Genomic DNA, 22,954 nt, shown 5'->3' on the forward strand with positions numbered 1-22,954 from the left:
CTTAACCAACAGCACCACAAAAATCAACTGGCATTGAGGTGATCTTGACACACAGGGACCCTTAAAGGGTTTCTGAACCTCTCTGGGAGTAAACAGCCTCGTCTTTCTCTCTAAGAGGAGCTGGTGATTTTGAATCTCTGAGCTTGTGGGGAGCAGCCGAAAGCTTTTCCTTCAGTGCCATCACAGCCCCTTGAGCGCCTGTTGTTGCTATCGTTGGTGCCCTCAACTCAGCGACCTAAATAGCACGGCAGAATGAAGCTTTGCCCGGTCCTGTGCCATCCTCACACTGTAAGAGTCAACCGTGACCAACTTACTGTGTACCCATTAACTCATTCATTCTTCACAATGCTACCTAGCAGAAACAGGTACTTGGGTTAGTCTTGTTTTCCAGTTAAAAAAAACTAAACGAGGTTAATGCACCCAGGGTCTCACAGCTATGAGCAATGGGGCTATGCTATCTGATTTCACAGTGGATTGAGTCTAGGATCCTCCTCTTTTGATCTTGTATGACTTTAGGCAAGTTGGGTAAACACTCTAAACCTCTCCCTTCCTTCCTACTTCCTACTTTTTTTACTACCTTCCCTCCTTCCTACTTCCTACTGTTTTCCTTCCATCCTTCCACCCTTCCTTCCTTCCTTCCTTCCTTCCTTCCTTCCTTCCTTCCTTCCTTCCTTCCTTCCTACTGTTCTTCTACCTTCCTTCTTCCTTCTTTTTAGTCAGTGAATATTTGTTGAGCACCTGTCACGTGCCAGTAGTGACTCCTGACACAAATCTTACGACAGCAGACTGTGCATCTTTCTCCAGAGGAGCAGCTGGTAGGGTCAAACCACCCATCTTTCTTGCCTTTCGGTAAGCAGCCAAGAGCTTAACCACTGTACCACCAGGCCCCTCAAGGGTATAGAAAGTCTTATTAATTACGCATGGGCGGGGAGAATATAGAGTAATTTGTTAAAACGTAACAGACTTCTTTGGCAGGAGTTGGGAAACTCAGGGTACCAACAGGTGCATTCATCTCCCGAAGCTCCCTTCACACGGTATCAGAATGTGGGCATCTTTACATAAGAGAAGTCGACTGTCTCTCAATTTGGAGACCAGTAGTCTGAGTTCAGACAGCCTCCAAAAGATCCCTTCTGGTCTCTCTCTCAGGTTCCTTGGCTTGCAGATGTACCTCCCCATGGCCGTCCTTGCTGTACCAGTCAGCCTCTCTGTGTCCCTCTCTTCTACAGGGCACCATTCAGATTGGGTTAGGACCCACCCTGTTCTAGTCTGACCTCGTGTTAATTTAACCACAGTATCTTCAAAGACCCGATTTCAAACAAGTCCACTGTCACAGGTACCAGAAGTAGCTCTTCACCATAGCGTTTGTTTTGGTGGGCACAATTCAATCCACGACAACGGGGATGTTGAAAAGATTATTAAAAATAGGTTTATTGGCTTATACTTCTCATGTCATACAAGTTAATCACGCAGTCATATTAAGAAGACTTGTACAATCGTCACCACACTTTCCTCACATACTCACTGTTGTTAGCTCTCCATGTCCCCCTTCTTCCCTGGCCAGGGCCCTGGAAAATTAAGGTCCAGTTACCATCTCTGTACCATTTCTATACAAAATTCATGCAAAACACAAACAGGGAGCAAACAAAGAAATCAACAGCCATGATTAGACAAAACAGAAACGCCTCAATGGACAAAAGGCAGAAAATATTAAAAACAAACAACTATCATGTGGTTCAAAAGGGCGATCAAATGACAAGGTATTACATTTTACCCTAACTTCATCAGCCGTAATTGATTTTACAATGTTCTCTGTCTGATAACAAGGCTGTGTGTACCTCTGGACTGTGATCAGAGGGAAATAGTCAGAAGCTTAATCCATGTTTGGACCCTTCAAGTGGATTTGGGGTTTCCACTGTCATCATAGCCTTTTGCAAACCAGGTGTTCATATATTAAGCTCTAATACCATTCCCTCTTTCAGATTTGGATTTTATTGACAATCCTTGGATCACACAGGCTGGTGTGCTTCTTGTGCCAATGTACTCAAATTCATGTGTAAAAACGTAGTCCTCTCTGTGAGTTTAGAACAAGTCTCTGTGTGCTTTGTCTTGCACATCTTTCAAACAGGAATGGAAAGAGTCTTGGGTGGTACTTAGTTAAGCACTTGACTGCTTACGGAGAGGCTGGCATTTTGAACTCAGCCACCGTGTGGGAGAAAAGACCTGGTGAACTACTTCTGAAGAGATTAGTCTGGGAAGTCCCGTGGAGCAAGTCCACTCTGTCTTAGAGAGTTACGCTGAGTCAGCACTGAGTCCGCACCACCCAACAGCAACCAAATGAGAAACGCTGGGTTGCGTAACTTGTACATGGTCACACAAGCTGTGTGTCATATATGTAGACAGTTGACTATTGAACAATGTGGGTTATCTACCCCTGTGTGGTTGAAAGTTTCAGTGCGACTTTTGACTTCCCCAGAACATCATGTTTGTTGCTGTTAGGTGTCATTGTGTTGGCTCTGACGCACAGTGACCCTGTGCACAGCAGAGCAAAACGCTGCTCGGTCCTGCATCACCTGCGCGACCTTTCTGTGCCTGAGCCCATTGTTGCAGCTGCTGTATCAATCCATCTCGTTGACGGCCTTTTTAGTTTTTGCTGTCTTTCTACTATACCACACAGGATGTCCTTCTCCAGGACTGGTCTCTCCTGAAAATATGTCCCAAATATGTAAGACAGTCTTGCCATTCATGCCTCTAAGGAGCACTCTGGCCTTACTTCTTGCAACACAGATCAGTTTATCCTTTGGGCAGTCCATGATACTGTCTATCTGCTTTTCCAGCATCACAATTCAAAAGCATCCTTGCTTCTTCAGTCTTCCTTTTCACCGTGCAACTTCCACATGTATAGGATGCAATAGAGAATACCGTAGCTTGGGTCAGGTGAACCTCACTCCTCAAAGTAACATCCTTGCTCTTCAATACTCTAAAGAGGTTTTGAGCAGCATATTTAACTAATGCAATAGATCTTCTGATCTCTGGACCGCTGCTTCCATGAGCACCGAATGTGGATCCAAGTCAGACAAAGTCTTTGCCAATTTCAACCTTTTTTCCATTCACCATGATGTTACCTATTGGTCCAGTTGTGAGGCTTTGGGTCTTCCTTACCTTGACTTGTCATCCACACTGAAGGCTGCACTCCTTGATCTTCATCCGCAAGTGCTTCAAGTCCTCCTCACTTTCAGCAAGCACCATGGTGTCATCTGCGTACTGCGGGTTGTTTAATAAGCCATCCTCCAATCCTGATGCCACACTCTTGTCCTTATAAAAGAAATAATAATGAATTATTCTTTCAAAGCCTTACCAATAGCACAGAAAATTAATTAACACATTTTGTATGTTATATATAATAGGTATTGCAATCATATGCCCAAATTAAAAGCTAACAGCCATCAAATTGATTCTGACTCCTAGCAACCCTTTAATAAATCTGGGTTTTCAATTATGAGACTTTAAAAGTTCTTTTGCAAACGTGCAAGTCGTTCACACCTGCTGTCATATGGCAGCACGGCGACACGCGTTTCCTTTTCTGTTTCCTTATACTGGGTTCTTTTCTCTTCACATGGTGAGCAGTCGCTGGCGGCTGCAGATCTTCTTCTACAGCACATACCGAGAACTCAGCTTTTCCAGGGATATTGGGTGCTATAGCTTCTTCCCAAGACAGTGTGTATAAGGTGACAAAGAACCATGATCTCGTCCCCAAAGTATAAACATTTACAGTTCTAGGCATTCTTGTCTACAATCCTGGAAACATCCGAATGGACTTGGGGAACCCCACAATCCTTGCCCTGATACCGAGTGTGGTAGGCTAGTGGCAATGAAGGAGGGCCCCTTGTCTGGGCTGCAGTTCTGCCCAGAACAAAAGCAGCAGAGCAGAAAGTTGCCCAACATGCAGAGACTGATCTCTAGTTTCCAATCTAGACACAGCCCCAGACCTACGCGTACTTGGAATGGATGCTGCTCAGATTTAGTCCCCATCTCAGGGCCAATCCTTTGTTTTTCCCTTCCTTTCTTATTTCCGTTTTCAAGAACCTATAGACATTACTGCATCTCCAACCAGATATATATATTCACATATACATATATACACACACATACATATACAGGCAGCTTAAATTTTTGCATTTGACACATTTTATTAATATCAAAACAAATATTATTATAAATGAAACTCCAAATCAAAAGCACTTAGATTCCATTTGTAAAAATCAATGAAAACAGTCAATTCTCTGCGAAATCGAACCTCTATTAAACGCAGTGCCCATGTCAACTTCTCCACTGTGGTCTGGTGGTTTGTGTTAAAGACAGCCAAATAATGAAGCAAGTCTGAATCTGTACATGACAAGGGGTTTCTTTTCTCTGATGAGATTATCATTATTTGTCTTCCCAAGAGGAAATTACCTGAACTAGATGCTTGAAATCCAATTTATGTAGGAATAGTTCTGTGAATTCACTAGCCTATCTGTAAAGCTATTTAGTACATACAATATGTATACTAAACTAAACAAACAAACAAAACCAGCAGGCCTTTTCTTCTCCTGTAATGGCTTTGATTCTTGGGTCTCGTGGTGTGGTTCGATTTATTGTATTGCACTCAACATGATAAAAAAATGTGTCAGATCACTTTTCATTGGGATGTGCCATTTGCTGGAGGCAATTAGCATTGCCAAGTGTTTACAAGAAAAACATATCCTTCGTGGGCTCGTAGTTCAAGCCTTGGACAATTGTTCAAGATTCAACTGTGAGGCTCTCAAGGAGTGCCGGTGGTATAATCATTACACCAGGCTGCTAACTGCAAGTTCAGTAGTTCTAAACCACCAGCGGCTCCTGAGGAAGTGAGAAGATGAGACTTTCAACTCCCCTGAAGAGTTACAGTCTCAGAAATCCACAGGCGCTGTTCTGCCCTGTCCTGTTGGGCCACTGTGAGTCTAAATCAACTCGATGGCAGTGAATTGGGGGGCGGGGAGGGCGCTTTTTTGCAAAGCTTGAGTTCTGGCCTGTGACGGCGCTTGTCCCAGTCCAGCCAAAGCACTCGTGTAGCTGAGTAGCTCTTCTTCCCTCCCTGTCCCCCGATCCTTCTTGGGAGCCTCATGTGGGGACTTCATTTTCCCCACAGACTTTCCTGATTCTCCAGGTTATCACTAGAGAGTGTCCCAAGCCCAACCAGGTCATGGCCTATCAATGCCAAAATAGGTCGTGGGCCATCCAAGAATGGGAACTTGTCCAACCTGCAGACCACAGTCAGGATGAAAGGGAAAACGGTTTAGTGTACCCAAGAGCGAGGTGACCAACTAATTCCTCAGCTCACTACAAGCATAGTCATAATAATAGGGAAAGATGCACGAAGTCTGCTCGGATGGACTGGTCATGTATGCGGCATGCCATCTGCTTATCTACACAGAGCTAATGTTGCTTAAGGGGAGTGGTTTCCTTGGGGGGAGGGTGCATAAACACCCAATAGAGGGGTCACAGAGCCCTGGGTTTCAATTACTCTTCCTGGTTTTGTGGTTTCCCTTTTCAGAACGTTAGTGTTCTTTGTTTGCTAAGGAGAAGTAATACCTAGGTTGAAAGGCTCTTGTAAGAAGGCGACGAGGCAATGCGTGGGAAGCTTGCTCTATGGTCCCTGACTAACGATCTGGTCCTGGCTGTAGTGTCCCAGAAATGGCTGCCCTGAGTGGGCACTGACTCCTGCAAACCCAGATACCTCAGAACACAAAGGCTGCGTTGTCCAGTGCTGTCTCTCTGAGGATTAGATACTGTTCTGTTGTAAATTCATGGAGCTTTCAGTGGCTGATTCCTGGAAATAAATACCCAGCGCCTTTCTTCTTAGACCTAGTCTGAAGACAGCTGCCACAGTCCAGCATCACAGCCATGTGTGCGTCCTTCAGTCACGTTGACTAGGAATCAAAACTGGCTGTTTGGCACAGCACGTGAGGGTCATACCTGTGAGCCGTCCATACCAACTTCTTAATAACATATAGTCAGGATGATAGTTCAAGAAGTGAATATGGGGGGGGGGGGCAGAAACAAACAACAAAACACACTCCCAGATCTTGAAGTAATAAAACCACATTTCTTGGAATACGAAAGGGCTTCCAAACCCTTGTGGGAAATGCTTTCTTATCTTTTCATTCCATTTTTCCACAAAGTGTTTGAAGCCCCCTCTTCCGGGAACTCTGGTGGGGGCGTGGGTTTCGAGAAGGGCTGCTAACCACGGCATCCTCACTTTAAACCCACCAGCTGCCCCATGGGCGAAAGATGGGGGTTTCTGCTCCTGTAAAGATGGATAGCCTGGGAAAGCAGAGGATACAGCATCATTAGAGAGTCTAAAGTGAAGAAAATAAAAATCTACTGAATATTGGGAACCTCATTCAGCCACACACTCTCATACAGGAAAGTGCAGGGCATCCTCGGGTGAAGGCCATACCTGAACATGGATTTACTTTGTAAAGTTCTGAATCCCATAATGCTTCCTTTAACGTTTTCACCCCTTTTATGTTTTTCAGGTACTCGCCCCTGGGTATCGCCTGCCTAATTTGTGGGAAGATCATTGCAATCAAGGACTTAGAGGTGGTTGCTAGGCAACTGGGGATGTATATGGTAACGGTGATTGTGGGCCTCATCATCCACGGGGGCATCTTCCTCCCCTTGATTTACTTTGTAGTGACCAGGAAAAACCCTTTCTCCTTTTTTGCTGGCATTTTCCAAGCTTGGATCACTGCCCTGGGTACCGCTTCCAGGTAGAGAATACAAGAAATTACCTTTTTGCTTGTTTCTCTCTCTCTCTCTCCCTTCTCCTTTATGTTCTTTCTGAATACCTGTTCCTATTTCAAAATAGAGTTATCAAAAAAGTCAGACATTCCTAGGAGCTCAAAAAGCAAAAGGGCTCACCTTTTCAGAAAGACTTAAAAATGTGTGAAAAGTCTACTGTTGAACAGTGAGAGAGAAGTCAGTCTTTGAAAAGAAGCCATGGTTTTCATGATGGCTTAATCGTGGCTTTTTGCCTGAAGGTGGAATATCTCTTTTCAGAGAAGTCCGAGTGGTAGGAGTCAAGTCCGAAGAATGAACTCGGAGGGTGTTTTTGTTCGTGAGCTTGGTTTCACCATCACAGCCACAGGCAAGCAGCACAGAGCAAAGATCCTTTCGGAGCTCAGAAATGACTGAGTGGCTTTCTCAGGACGGACAGATGGAGGGAAGCCAGCCTGGGACAGACCTCTCCGCCTCCCTCCATCTGCAGTGCGTTCTGCTGAAGCGACTTTGGAAGAGATGATGCCACGTAGCTGCCAGATATCATTAGTGATTTTTGAAGAATCTTCTGAGCTTTGAGGCAGGAGCCAAAAGAGAAAACCAAATCCCCAAGCACGTCAGCCTGGCAGCACAGGAAAGAGTGAAAACTCGCCTTACTGGAGTTTCGCCCTGGGGTCACTAGGGATCAACGCTGCTCAGACACCAACTGAGCCAGTGTGGTCAGGACAAATCCAGCATATTGTCTTTGTCTTAAGCCCCTGGGTTGGCGTTTGGACAAGATGGACTCAATAAGAAAAACACATGTCTTCTAGTGGTCCCAGAAATGTCCTTTGATTTAAAGGCTCGAGGATCCTGGCTTCCCACGGCAGCTGCGCAGACATTTCAGATGAGGCTGGGTCCCTGGCAAGTCTCTGCAAGGGCCTCAGGAAAGGGGTGCTGAGAGGGACAACGGAAGACAAGCTCGCCTTAAAGCGGCGGGACAGCCAGTCAGGGAGAACTGCATCGCCTTGTGCTAAGGAGGCCAGACCCCGAGGTTGCCTCTGGGTTTGGAAGGTGTGAGCAAAGAGGCGATGCCTGGTAGCACACATGCTTAAGCGCTCCACTGCTAACCAGAAGGTTCCAGAGGGTCAGGGTGGATTCACTGACAGCTGATCCTGGGAACAGTAAGGCATTCGGAAACCTTGTCAGTTCTTCTCCCTATCCAGACCAAAAGGAGGCCGGAGGTAGCAGTGTTCCCGAAGGTGACTCTGGACCCCCTAAAGTGGTCCCTAGATAGAAGCTTGTGGATCAGTGGTGAGCAAACCTCGGGGGTCTGATAAAATCCAGTTTTGAGCCTTCTTCTAAGTTTAAACATTGGACTGTTATCTGCATGGCCATCGGTTCAAACCCACCAGCCGCTCCTCAGGAGAAAGATGAGGCCGCCTCAGAAACCCTCTGTAGGGTCAGTCTGTGTTGGGTTTCAACTCAATGGCAGTGGGTTTGGCGCAGTGGTTAAACGGCTCAGCTGGGAACACAAAGGGCCGTGGTTCAAAGCCACCAGCCTCGCCCTGAGAGAAGGATGTGGGGAGTTCTCCTCTGTCCTGTATGGCTTGTCAGTCAAAGAGACTCAATGGCAAATATTTGTTCTACATAGACCCGGGAATCTGCATTTCACTTAGCTCTACTCCTCTCCCGCTGTCTGAGAAAGCAAAGCCACCGTGGTTGTCTGTCCAGCTCTGCTGGAGCCTTACAGCTGACTGTTAGAGAATAAGGACTAAAGCTACACCTGCAAGAGAGAATTGCTCCCAATTACTGTCCAGATGGGAAGTTTCCCAATCCACTTTGCTTACAAACAATATATAACTCACATTAACAGAAGCTGGGCTCCAGAGCCCTCCAAAGGTCCCCTTGGGCCTCATCCATGCTCTTCTCATGACTCCAGCTTTGAAGCGATTCCACCTACCCTCCCTTGCACCTCTAGCCCACGTGGAAATAGTCTTCTGGCCTTCAGCACCCCTTGTCCATACAGGTCTCTCTCTGATATGAGAAGACTCCTGAAGACGTCAGGAGACTGGCCTTTGAGGCTGGGTCAGTCTTTCCTGCCCTGTGTCACTGGAGAGACTTGGGAGCTGGCAGATGTCCCTTTATCCGCTGATCTGTCTCTGGGGTTCCCCAGAGAACTGCTGGAAGCTCAGGGTTTGTGCTGACCGGTACCTGCCCTTCCCAAATTAGCAGGCCCAGCTCAGCGCAGTTTGCGGGGTTGGGTACAGTCATCATGTTGCACGCAGGGATGGGTCATGCAGAAATGGCTGGAACCGTTTCACACTGTGGACAGTTGAGTCTTCTTCTGCCACAGTTTGTTGGGCTTTTGTTGCCCAATTAATGTGTGTCATTCGATACACTTTGATACTGTGTCCTAGATGGGTGACCAAAGGGAAAAGAAAACTTGAAGCTCTAAGCAGCTCTCCTGAACATGAACCCACAAAAATATTGTGCTGCCTGTTAGCCTCTTGAACGGATTGAACTTGAGCTTCCACTTGTCTGGCTTTTTGTTCTTTCTTTAAAAAAAATCATTTTATTAGGGGCTCATACAACTCTTATCACAATCCATACATACATCAGTTGTGTAAAGCACATTTGTACATTCGTTGCCCTCATCATTCTCAAAACATTTGCTCTCCACCTAAGCCCCTGGCATCAGCTCCTCCTTTCCCCCCTCCCTTCTCCCCTCTCCCTCATGAACCCTTGATAATTTATAAATTTTTATTTTGTCATATTGTACACTGTCTGGTTTTTCATTTGGCTCCAGATAATTTCTCTCTCTCTCTCTCTTTTGGCCTGTTGTGTTGCTTGGTTGGAACAAAAGAACAAAAACGCATGGCTTCCACTGTGCGCGGGTCCTGCTCCTGTAAGGTGGACATAACCTTTGCTTTTCTCTTGCTCCTTTGTCTCCCAGTGCTGGAACATTGCCCGTCACCTTTCGTTGTCTCGAGGAAAATCTCGGGATTGATAAGCGTGTGACCAGGTTTGTCCTCCCCGTGGGAGCGACCATTAACATGGATGGCACAGCTTTGTATGAAGCAGTGGCCGCCATCTTTATAGCCCAGATGAACGGCGTCGTCCTGGATGGGGGTCAGATTGTGACTGTGAGGTATGTGAAGCACAACCCTATGCCCCCAGCCCCTGCTCCCACGTTAGCTTCACGAGTCCCTGGAATGCCAGCTCTCCTGGTGGGAGGGGGATGAAGGGAATTAGAGCAGAGGAGTGAGTGGCAGGCTCACAGGGGAAGATTGTCACAGGAAGGAGGCAGGTAATGTGAACGGCTTCTGTTGGTATTGCATGTGTGAGACTGTCCTGGGATTCGAAGATTGGATTAGGCAGGGTCCGTGGGTGGTGCAAACGGGTAATGCACTCGACTGCAGACTGGAAGGGGAGAAGTCTGAATCCACTTAGAAGTGCCACGGAAGAAAGGCTTGGTAAGCCATGGCTGAAAATCAACCACTGGAGGCGCTATGGAGTCCAGTTCTACTTTGACTTGTCGGGGTCCACACTCGCGGGCTAGCCAGGTGTCAGAATCAACTTGATGGCAACTGTTTCTTAGGATGTAGGCAGGGCAGATATGTCTCTACCCATTTAACAGATGGGGAAACTCAGGCTCCACACGGCACAGTCGTTTGTCCAAAGCCAAATGGCTGGTATTGAGCTGGTGGGGCTGCCACCGGGTCCTATCAGTTGACTCTAGTCTTTCATTCGTTAACAATATGCTCCAGCGATGGCAGACATGATGAAATATGGCAAGGAGAGATTCCTGGATAGGACGTGTAGCACTTTGTTACAAGTCAATAGCGTCTAATTTTGCTTTTGTGGGAGCCATTTTTACCATCATCAAATAAATAAATAAGAGGACATTTCTCCAGAGGTCATGGAAAACACATCATAACTGCATAAATGTACAGAGACCACCTACTGGCCAGTCCACCTCCTCCACTCCAGTGTTCCGTAGGGCCCTTGAAAACAACAGTCTTCAGAACATTCAAGGTCGTCTTGACCTTATAACCTGTTTTGTAACCATCAGTTGAATGCCGTCACTCCCTCTCCAAATGGGATGGTCTGGCTTTAATTAAGGGGGCAAAGCAACAAGCCAACTGTGACGTTGTATTCAAGTTCTACCCCTGCCATGAGGTGGAGTGGGCTACACACTGAGCCTGCTAACTGTAGGCCAGCCGTTCGAGCCCACTGTCCCTGTGGAATAACTGTCCTCACCACTCCGGACAGCCTATGTCTGACCTGCTTGCCTCACCTCCACTGTTTGACCTGTAGACATTTGGGTTTGGAGATCTTATATATTCCATGGTTTATTTTTTTCTACTTGGCCGTGGCTTCTATGAGATCAGCAGACATTCTGCATAACACACATACAGACAGTAGAAAGAATTCTAAACCATTGAAACAGCATCCTGAGCTATACTTGATTGATAAACTCTGAGGTACCCAACTAGTTCAGGCACATTCGTACTTATACACTGATTTTCCCCTTCCTCTTGTGGCCATTCCAAAAGATTTGGTGAACACCCATTTACCCCTGAGCCCTGATCAGCAGCTAACCCAGCAAAGATGGACAAGAATAACCTACTATGTTTTACGGAGAAGTGTGCATGAGCACACACACACAAGGGCAGTATCAATGATGACCACGTGTATCTAATCAGCTATACCATCATCTGGATAGCAGTGGGTGGAACAACATCTTTTCCAGGCATCTTATCGGACATATAAGGAAGCCACGGCTGTGCAGCGGTTCCCACACAGTCATCCAGAGGAACGCCTATGATTTAGGTTTCTAAGTACTGACATATGAGGTTAAGTCCACAAGTATTGTCTCTGGGCTTCCAGTTCAGACACGTTCGGGCTGGTTCCAAACAAGACGCGTTTAAAGGTAGCTCTGCCGTCAGTGGATGGCGGCAGACAAGCTCTTCCAGTACTGCACCCACCTTGGTCTCATGAGGCTGCCTTCCCAAAAGGTCCCATCCCACCAGTGGCTTCGGAGGGGGATCTGTGGACCGGGTTAACTCAAGGCAGAGGGGTCAGGTTCAAAAGGGGTTGTTTTTTTTTTTTTTTGAGATGCCCAAGGGATCATCTTGATCAATATTCTTGATGGACATAAGACTATCGCATGGACAAAGTGGAAAACTGCACCATGACACGAAGGTCAGGAAAATTGTGCTGAGGAGTTTTTACCTAAATGACAATGCATGGCGATGCACCTGCTCGTTCTTGCAGGCCAACGAGGGCTCTCAGGAGACCTTCACCGGGAAGCCTTACCCTATGCACCTTACAGCCCTGCTCTTGCCCCTCAGTCTTCCTTTTGTTCCCCAAATTCAAGGAATGTTGAAAGGGGGCCCAATGCGAGTCCCTCGAGGCTGCCAAAGCTGCCGTTTGGATGTGGCGGAAATCAGAGAAGAAGAAGAGAGAGTAGAAACCCCACTTTCAGAAGCTCGAGAGCTGGATGGAGGCTCTGTTGAGAACAGTGACTTCACATGTGGATATGTTTGCTTAACAAAAGGTTCTGTGCTTTTGTAACAATACTTTGTCAACCCCCTCTCCTTCTGCTTTTGTTTATTGAGGCCCTTAACTCGTCATCCTCAAGGCAGCCCTACGAAGTAGGTATTGGGTTCTGGATCTTACAGATGGTGAACATGAAAATGAAGCGCCGACAGGTGAAGTAATTTGCTCAAGAGTACACTGGGAAGTGGTAGGAGTGGGATTGGAACCGCGGCTTCCTGACTTGGGGTCCTGTGCTTTTAACCATTATGCACAGTGCCTTCATGAGACAAGCCTCTCTCTCTCAACACCCACTCCCTCTATGAAGTATGTCCCAGGGTAGAGCCTCAGTTTTCTTCTCTGTGTAATGGGCACGGTGATCACTCCTACCTTCTAGAGTGGATAAGAGGAACCAATGGATTCATCTGCAAATATGTTTAGTACTTAGTACATAGTCTTTTGTCAGTAAATGTTAGCTGCTTTTATTATTACTCAGGCTCAGAAAAATGCAACCATACTCCTAGGATAGAACAGACCACTGTGAGGTGACAGAGTGAGGGTTGTGTTGTTACCAGCAGTGTAAACACACTGCAGGGCAGGGTATCAGAAGATCATACCTTCTGAATCAGGTGCCAATGGACCTCCTGTGGGAATGCCCACTTTCTTGCTTTGCAGTGCAAAGAATGTTGAACCCATTTCTGAGGAAAGTTGACCTCTGGACCCTGAATGCTTATCCTCTGGAGTCATAGAGCTTCTCATCAAGTTCATGTCATTAGGTAGGAATTTGGGGTTGAAGAATGGACCCTTGAAGAAGTGATTGTGCTTGAGTTATTTAAATTAGTCTCCCAGTCCCAGCTGGCATCAAGTCGACTCTGACTCATAGCAAACCCATGTGTTTCATAGGATTTTCAAGGACCGATTGCTCAGAAATAGACCCACTAACTAGAACTTCTGAGGCACCCCTGGGTGGCCTGGACTTTTCACCCTGTCAATGAGCAGCTGAGCCCATTCATTTGTACCACCAGGGGACTCCCAGATTCATCTCTATGGGGTTTGTTTTATTTCAATCATCATTCTCCTGAGAATTTTTACTGGAGAGGGGTTTGGTTGACCATATACATGTCAATCTCTGGTCCCTGGAAAAGTTCAGTCAACTCCTCCTTCGTTGCAGGCATCCAAAAGCCTGCTTGGCGGCCCCAACATGGAGTGAATGTAGTTCACTGACTTCCAACTGAGTTGATAGAAAGAAGTCAAATCCAACTTCATTGCCGGACTTCCAGGCAATTTCTCCACTTCCTTGAATGCAGTGCTACAATGACTAGGGATGGTCATGTATTCGTTATGAGTTTTCAAGGTGGAGAAGGACTAAGGACATCACAAGCCAGCATGGCGCTGGAGGCAGGCAGGGAAGGGTTCTGGTCCCAGCAGACCCTTTCCAAGCCATGTTGGAAACCCTAAGTTTCACTGCTTGCTCTGAGCCCTGGTTTCCTCATGGGTCCGGTGGCTATTCCCATATGTACCTTGCAGAGTTGCTCTGTGGTTTGACTGATGATGGGTGTATAGTAGCTTGCACAGCTCCCGGGAACTCACCGTAAAGAAGTAAGGGGTGGAGCCAAGAGGGCAAGACAGGGGAAAAAACCATCGATCGACGAGAGGACAGAGGGGAAATCACTGCCCAGGGACTTGCGGCCGGCCTTGCAATTCCCAAGTGGGCATTCCACCCATGGTATGGGGGAACGTTATTGGGAAAGAAGGAGGCATGTAGGGGGATCCAACTTCCCAACCTGTAGCCGACCTCTGGAGGACATGGTCTCATACAGTCAAGATAATGGAACATCGTAGCCATGTTACCAACGGGAGACACAGGAGTGACTCAGAGCAGAAACAAGTGAGGTTGTTACTACAATAGCCCCGGGTTCAGGCCATGGACCGTGGCCCTGCTCTGTCTCTGGTGTTCTGTCCCTCTGCAGGACGTGGCTGAGAATTGCCACCTTCCAGCTATTGGGCCCTTGAGGAGTCTTCATAGGAAAGCAGCCTCACTCTACCCAGGTTTCCAGAAACAAACACAATTGGGTTTTAACAGATCAGGCCTGCTCTGAGTTCTTTTGATTTTTTGATGCCTAAGGCTTCCGTCCACTCAATGGGTTAGACATCATGGTCATAAAATGGAGACACCCAGTGAAAGCTCACATGGTCAATGACTGCCAAAGCTCAGATTTGAATCCCAGTAGTTCCACTCCAGAACCTCCAAAGGCGGCCACTAGCCACGACCAGCTCCTGTGTACAGATGGATTCAAGGAAAACCGAGCTGTCCAAATGCCACCACTGGGTCCCCATTAGTGGGGCAAAAGGAAGTGTTGACAGGTTTGGTGATCCACACTTCGGAGAGGAGGTGTCTACGTGACAGACCTACGTCTGGGAAAGATGACAATATGGAAAATCATCACCCTAATTACATTAGCCAACCACCTTTTAATGACAGATAACCCACAAAACCTTGCTGGGCCTGTTTCTTCTATGTAAAGTCAGAGCTGGCACTAGAGAAACCGAAGTCCCTTTCAGCCCTTCTGGTTTTCAGCTGCCGTCAAGTTGGTCCCTGACTCCTGGTGACATCGTGCAGAACGATGCCATGCTGGTCCTGTACCCTCCCCAAGGTCATTGCAGGTCAGACCCTGTGAGCCATCCGGGTTTCATTGGCAGGTCGATGTGGTGAAGCCCAGGCCTTTCCGGAAATTTATCATTCTGAAGCCCCGGACATCCGGGATTTGCTGTTTGCTACCACCAGTGGCCTGAACCCGGTTAAACTAGTTTGGGGGCCTGGCTTTCAGTTTGGAGCCTAAATAGCCATTCTAACCCTAGAATTTTCTAACCGGAAGGAAAATGCTTCACCTAGTTTGGGGGGGGGGGGATTTTTGGTTAGTTGCGAATCCATATTTTCAGAAGCATCTTTGCATTTTGAAATGACAGCTTGTATAACTGGCATCTAGAAGAGAGGAAAAGTCGCCTTGCTGGGCTCCAGAGACCACCCAGCCGCACCCCACGCCAGGGTCCTTGTGGGGTTCAGAAGCCCGGGCCTTCCCCTCCTGCAGGGATGCCCACAGGCGGCTGCTGGCTGAGTTGGGAAAGAAAAGCACAGATGTTTCAGAGAGAAAGCCTCCCTTTTTTCCCCATCATTTCTCACACACCCCCTTCCGCTCCCCCTGAATCATGCGTTTGCCAGCTCACAGGGAAACAGCCCGGCGTCTGAAGCTGTTTGTTTGCAATCCGCGGGTCTGTCCCCCTGATGCCCACTCTGTTGAGTCGGCGCATCTGCCGAGCTCCCGTGTTAGCTTGGCTGTGGCCTCCTCGGCGTCTTGCGGGCTGCCCACGTCTCTGGTGCTCACGGAGACCGAAGGTGGCAAGCAGAAATGAATACAGTTGTGCTCCCAGGGAAGGGGTCTTGGGGGAGCAGGATTAAGGGTGGTTTGCTTTCCTCCTTGAAAATGTCCTGGCCTGCTTTGGGCCCTGCGATGCATTAGACTAATGGGGTTTCATGAGCGGGAGCAGCCTCCGCTCCCTGAATGTAGAAACGTCCATCACAGCTCGGCAGAATCCCAATAGACACAATCCCTGCGTCTTGTGTCTCTGGATCCTCTGCATTCCCTGCGGGAAACTGCTTGGGGTGACCGGCTAGGACATCAAAGCATGACATTGTCCAGCATGGTTTTGCCAAAACCTCTGTCTCCTCTCCTGATCTAGCCTTCTCTGTCCTCACAGTCTCACAGCCACCCTGGCGAGTGTCGGTGCTGCCAGCATCCCCAGTGCCGGGCTGGTCACCATGCTCCTCATCCTGACTGCGGTAGGCCTGCCGACAGAGGACATCAGCCTGCTGGTGGCCGTGGACTGGCTGCTGTAAGTGCCTGCGCACGGGGTTCTGCTGGGGAGCGAGGCCTGCCTCCCAGTGGTGGTAGGATGCCAGGGGACCATTCCATGGCAACGGTCTCCTTCCTGCCCTCTCTCCAGCACTGACTGTGTGCCTCCTTAGACGCCAGAGAAGACAAAGATGGACACAGTGAGGGTGCCGCAGGCTAGCGGGCAAATCCGATAGAGTCTAATGCAAAACTGAAAGCAACACGGTGGGAGCAAGTTACTGACGCATGCAGCGACCCTCCAAACATTAGGCTGCATGATGAAGCCTGGGCGCTACCTGGTGATGCCATCTCCGTGAACCTCAAGGAAGCCAGGCAACAGCCCTAAAGAGCTCAGTGGTTGCCAAAGGCCAAGGTTACAGGCCAGGGGGTTAATCTGAAGGGAAGGGGCAGATGGAATTCTGTTGGGGTGATAAAACGTTTCATATGCAGGATAGGCACAGGACTCCACATGTGTCAAACCATGCGTCAGAGACGGGGCTATTCTGTGATATGCAGATTGTATTTCCAGAAAGCCTCCTGAAATATTAACGTTCATAAAATAGACAAGCGTGGTGAGAGAGGCGCTCACATTCCAGTCTAGAACAGGAAGACGGAGCAAGCACTATCGGAAAAAACAATGAAAATGACTCCGGCATTCGGATGACTCACCATGGGCCACCTGCTATACCAAGCATTTTACATCGACCTGTGACAGTCATCTGTCTTACAGTGTTGGTGTGCTTACCCCCATGTGTAGATGAGGAAACCCAGGGCTAGGGAGGAAAGGTGTTGGGAATAAACAAAGATCCAAACTCTCAGCGGGCTGACTCTGGGCCCCTCATTCTCATTCACTGCTGTGGTTCAGCTTCTAAAGACGTGCTAGCTGAGCGGAATTACAATGGTGAGTTAGAAGTGACCTTGGTGCCTGGTGGGGTGGAGGGGAGGACAGAAGATCCCAGTCAGGAGGCCCAACCTGCACAAAGGCACCGAAGCTATAAAGAGTGGGGTCGGGGGTGGGGGGGGGACGGGACTTTGAGCCATTTCATGTTGCTGGAGGTGAAAGGGGAGGCAAGGTGGACAGCATGATGGGCCAGTCTGAGAACTTAGGATTTGACCTTGCCTTCACGAAAGCACTGATCAGTTACCTTTCCCATTTAAAGACATGTTTTCCATGCAGGGGGCTCCGTGCCCTTCACAGAGGCGGGCAGGCTAAGCCTGGTAGTCCCAAAGAGATTGGATCGATCCTCTAGCAGGATCCATTTGGACTGTGGTATATACACAGATGCCTCCTGCACAGTCTTGGAGCTAAATGCCAAGGGACGAGAGAATGCTGTGGACTTCCCTCAAAGACACTCATCAAGACAAGACACCTGGCACCTAGACCCCCAAGGCCAAAGTGCACATGCTTATCTGTCAAGCTGCTGCATACATCAGTGGCAATTGATCTCACGTATATCAACATAGATTTTAAATGCCAGTTGTTACGTTGTATGGCCCTCCAGTGTTTTGTGGAGCTTCCAATGAGCTAAAGCAATACTTCCTTCCTCCACGTCACCTCTTCCAACCAGATAAAAATACAAATGACTGAAGAGAAAGAGGACATAGGGGCAGGCTAGCAGGAAGTCTGACTTCTCCATAAAACGTGCCTGTTGGTGGAGCTCCACATCAGGTTTGCATTAGAAAGAAGTTGTCCACATGTGTCAAACAGTGCACTGAGAGTAGATGCATTTTATCACATGCAAACAATACTTCCATCAATAGTGGCACAGTGGGTTAGGAGTTGAACTGCTAACCAGAAGCTGGGCAGTTCAAATAAACCAGCAGGGCTGTCAGAGAAAGGTGAGGCTGACTGCTCCCATAAAGATTCACAGTCTCAGAAACGCTTTTTAGGTTCACCAGGACTCAGAACCAACTCGATGATTGTGGACTTGGTTTGAGTTTAGTCAAGATCCAATACATTCCATTCAAGAGGGCTCTGGGGAAGGTCCTGGCTCTTCACAGTTGGTTCTTCCATCACCAGAGAAATACTCTGCAAATGCCTTTTGTGGAGAGTTGAAAAGCAAGCTAAATAACCTCGTAGGCGCAGGCGTGTCTGAGCCCATTTCTTTTAGGTGATGGTGGGGGAGGGGGGCTCCTCCATGCTGGCTCTGCTGGTCTCTGTGTCCTGTGTTCCCTCCCAGGAGCAGCATTCACCACGAAGTCTCTTCAGAGCAGGCCTGCATGAGGGCAGCTAGGGTGAGCTTGCGCTGTGTGGGTGGGAAGGGTTTGGAGAGACTAGATGATGTCGGATAACAATTAAAGTAAGACACAGTAGGGATCCTTTTGGGTCTGGCTTATTTCATTTAGCACAATGTCTCCAACTTTTATCCAGGTTGTAGCACGTATCAAGACTTCGTTTCCCTTTAGCACCGAGTACTGCTTCTCCGTGTGCATGCATGACACTGCAGCCTTTCCTCTGCTGTCATACTTTTTTTGGTGGGGGGGGGGGGCTTCCACCTTTGGGCCTCATTCTGTGATGCCTCAGCTTCCTCTACAGGTGTTTTCATTTAAGGCCCCTGGCCTTCTGCAACGACGTTGGCAAGTCTCTTCTTGGGCTTGTGTCTGAGGCTTGACACCCACCATAGTGTCTCCTCTCCTTTTAACAAGTGAGATTGTGACAGAATGCCAACCTCACTCTGAGGAGAATGACCGAGTAGAAAAGGTGAAAATAACAGGGGGCATGAGGAGGAGGTCCTCGTATTTGGTAGGTACTGCGAGACAGTTTATGTGTTTTCCATGTAATCCGTGGGCTCGCTCACCCTGCGGTGTCTGTTGCTGCCCACCGCTGTGGAGGCGGCCCCGGCTCAGGGAGATCTCATGCACATGGACGGACACCTGCCTCGTCCTGGACCATCCCCATGGAGCCTTTCGGTTGTCGCTGGCTAGGTTCCAGACGTGGATGGCCAGGCCTCTCCTCCTCATTGGCCTCCGTGTGGCGTTTACCCCCAAACCCGTTCATCGTCATGGCCACCCACACACTTCCTTGCACAGGCACGTGGTGGCCTGGCAGGCAGCGCCTTGGCCAGATGGAACCCAGTGCCCCTGCAAGGAAGGTAAAGCTCCTTCCACAGAATCCCCCATGGTGTATGTTACAGATGAGAAAAGCGAGAAGCAGGTGGATGAGATCTCTTGTCTGGGGGCACAGCAGAGGTTGTGTGGTCGGCTCAAGGCCACTCTCCTTAACCTACATGACCTCCCCGTCAGCAGTGAGCGCTTCTAACAGTGAGAGCCTGGAGCAGAGACCTGGGGTCAGGAAAGCTACAGACGGCAGGCCTGTTCAGGTCACCCCTGGTCCAACATACTAAGCAGATTTTTTTTCGGGGGCAGGAGGGGGCTTGCTGGCCTCCCCCCGGCTCCCAGGAATAAAACAAACAGAACAAAGAGCCTAAATGGGCACCCCTGGAGCATTGTCAGTGTCTCGGGCGATGTTAACATGCAATGCCTCCAGCGCCAGGAGTTCTGCTACTGTCGCCTAGCTCTCCTTGACCCCTCAGTTCCTCTGGGTAGGAGGCATTTCATGAGCCTTTCAAGATCCTGTCTACTTCTGATCTCCGTTTTAGGGGGAGGAACTGGAGGACTGAGACTTTCCCACACGGGCGCTCACGTGTTCCCACTCGCCCAGGAAAGCAGGGCAGGCTGAGTTGAGGGTTGAGCCGTGCCAGCAGGAGGGAGTTGGCGGAAGGGAAATGGGATGATGCATTTGGGTGAACCATCTGGATGAAGTCACCTCTAGGGAGCTAGCCCAGGCTGGAGCTGGGAAGAAAGGAGCGGACGAAGACCTCTTCTCTAGCTCAGGCTCAGATCCCAGATGGAAGGAGGTCAGGACGGAGGGGAAGAAAGGGGGAGGCAGGAGCCCTAGGTGTGTGCTCTGTACTTCCTGTCTATTGGACAGGTCCTTCCTCTCTGGACTCTAGCAACCTTCAAGGTGTCAATAGGACAATACCTATCCGTCTGCAAGCAGGGGTCTCATCAATGCCCTCGAGGGCCCTTGTAGGTCAGAGACCCAGACTTGTTTTCTACTGGTGATGGATGATGGCAGACGGTAAACATGAATGTTCCTTTTAGGCAGAAAAGCGAAAGGGAGAGAAAGGATCCTGGGAAAATGTGCACAAGGGTCTTTGGCTAGGTCAGGTCTGCTTTGAATTAGCAATGGCACCACATTCTTTCTCACTAGCAAGAGGAGCCCAGGGAACAGACTCTTTCTTAGCAAAGAGTTTATGGGGTGCCCATCATTGTGCTTGTGGGTGCAGGAGGAGAGATGTGAGGTCAAGTGCAGGGGAGACTGGCGGTCCCTAGACAAGTCATCCATGAAGGAAAAGTTAAGAACAATCAAAGTGGGGGATCCTCTCCCCGCCATCCCCCACCCCAACCCTACCTTTTAGGCAAGGTTTATAAGAGTTTGTAACTCAAGCAATTTCCCAGTGTAAAGCCTAACAAAGCCTGCAGTGACATTTAATGTGCCGTGATATTTGCCAGCTGCTGGGCACCAGCCAGCCTCATGACTGCCCGCCAGGCCCTGGATGCTTTTCAGTGGGCAGGCTTAACGGCTGTGTAAATGTCGTGGTAATAACCCAGATTCTGGAGCCCTGGAAAGGCCCACGTCTTGAAGCACCAGATGGGCAGGACTGGGAACACCAGAACCTTCCCAGAGCCCAAGGACCTCTTTATTCTAGGAATCATTCAAAGATATTTGTGGGACTCACTGACACCTCCTCTCTGAAGGAGACAGGATGGGGTGGAAACGGGGAGCTGGAACCAGGGAGAGGTGATAAATACCTGAGTTTGGCCGCAGGTCGGTAGAGTAAAGTCAAGAGGCAGTCCGGCTTAAGTGGCCCCATGATCCGCTTGTCCCAGAAGACTGCTGGTGAGGGATTTCCCAGGCCACGGTTGCTCGTTGGAGAAGTGAGTGGGAAGGGACCTGGGGAAGAAGACTGCTTCATGGCCCCGTAGCCGTTCCTGTTGGGTGCTGTTGAGTCCACTCCAACTGGAAATGAGCCCCGGGGACAGAGGAGAACTGGCCTGTTCAACTCTAGGCCGTGGTCTTGACAGGAGCAGATCCTGAGGGCCTCCTCAGTGTTCGAACCGTCGCCAAGTGCGTTAGAAGCTAAGAGCTTCATGGTCACACTGCCTTTTGGGAGAACATGTGAGGGTGTCCCTTTAAGAAGTGCCCACTAGCATCGAGTTCATTCTGACCCCTAGCAACTCTACGGGAGAACTGCCCTTGCGAGTTTCCAAGACTGTGCATCTTTATGGGAGTAGAAAGCCTCCCCTTTCCCCTTTCGAGGGAATGGTGGTTTCAAATGGATGCGTATGTGTGTGTGTTCCAAAGTAAGTAAGTGCACATGGAAAACGAAAACCACACAAACTCTCTGCCACGAGTCGATGCCAACTCACAGCTACCCTAGAGGACAGGCTGGTACTGCCCCTGAGAGTTCCCGAGACTCTGACTCTTTGCCGGAGTAGAAAGCCCCTCCTTCCTCCCATGGAGTGGCTGGTGGTTTCAAACTTTGAACCGTGCGGATTGTCACGCGTAACCGCTACACGACCACAGGAAGAGGCCCCACAGAATGAGCTATGTAACAAGAAGTATGAGATTGAGCGGAGACCCCCCAAAAAGAAGTGAATCGCTATGCTTTTCATGTGGTATGAAAACAAACAAATCTAAACCCACTGCTGTCGAATTGATTCCGACTCAGAGAAACCCTAAATAGAGTACGTCACTTTAGGGACTAGACGTCGCTCTCCTACAGAGCAGCTGATTGGCTTGAACCACTGACCTTGAGGTTAGCAGCCCAATGTCTAACCCACAGCACCACCAGGGCTCCTAATAATGGTAACACTATAAATGTGCACTGATCAATGAAGTCCCCACTTTGTACCAAGCACTATGAGAAGTCTTTTTCTGTGAAAAAAAAAAAATTGGCAGAAGACCTTGCATGTGACAGGGAGTCTGTACAGGTTAGCTGTTAGGATTGTCTTACTATTTTGGAGATAGAGACATTACTGTTCCTATTTTATTAATGAGAAAACTGAGCTGGAAAGGCCGACACTTGCCCTGGCGGAGGCAGGATTGCCTCTTATGTTGAGATACAAAGTTCATACTCGTAATCAGTGTTTAGATGGTGGCCCCTTCTCTAGCCTCACCCAATGTGACTTTCACCCCTAGCCTCTCAAGCCTCAGGTCTGGCACCTCCAGTGACCCCTTTTTGTCCACACGTGACTCTAAAAATGGTCGGTCGCCCAGCTTCCTACCCTCTTGGAGATGGACATACCAGTTTGTGCCTGTTAATGCTGATTCAAATCATATGGAATTGACGATATCTGACCTCTTTTAGACTTATGCAAATGACAATCTCATAGGGTTCAACCCAGGACAAGAAATCAGACAAATTCTGGTTGAGCCTGCTCCCTCACCTTCATTCTTCTGTGACAATCCGAACTTCAAGACAATCCCACCATCTGCCTGCCAGAGATAGAAAGGAAAGAGAAAGCACCTTGGGAAATTCTCCCCTTCCAGGGAGCGAGACCCAGTGTGCCTGTATGAAAGAACTGAGGAAATCTCCTCTCGTGTCTTGGGTTACTGGGGGGTCCCAAATGAGGGCTCTGTCCTCTGTAGAAATCCTTTCCATTAAAGGTGGACCCTACTCTCGTACTCCTGATGCACCACTTCTAGACCCCAGGAGTGTGCATCTAACTCCAAACGCCCT

The 22,954-nt window shown here is 48.7% G+C and overlaps 1 protein-coding gene across 2 annotated transcripts in view; it reads left to right on the forward strand.

The window, feature by feature from the left end:
- The window catches only part of SLC1A2 (solute carrier family 1 member 2), a 50,264-nt gene that overhangs the window by 18,939 nt on the left and 8,371 nt on the right, over positions 1-22,954 (forward strand). The window contains exons 6-8 of one of the 2 annotated variants that reach the window (XM_075548368.1): positions 6,558-6,791; positions 9,734-9,928; positions 16,075-16,209. In XM_075548368.1, the coding sequence (XP_075404483.1) occupies positions 6,558-6,791; positions 9,734-9,928; positions 16,075-16,209 (564 nt within the window). The remainder of the gene's footprint in view (positions 1-6,557; positions 6,792-9,733; positions 9,929-16,074; positions 16,210-22,954) is intronic. The other variant, XM_075548369.1, reaches the window with a different exon arrangement.

This window comes from Tenrec ecaudatus, chromosome 4 (assembly GCF_050624435.1).
Source record: "Tenrec ecaudatus isolate mTenEca1 chromosome 4, mTenEca1.hap1, whole genome shotgun sequence".
NCBI lineage: Eukaryota > Metazoa > Chordata > Mammalia > Afrosoricida > Tenrecidae > Tenrec > Tenrec ecaudatus.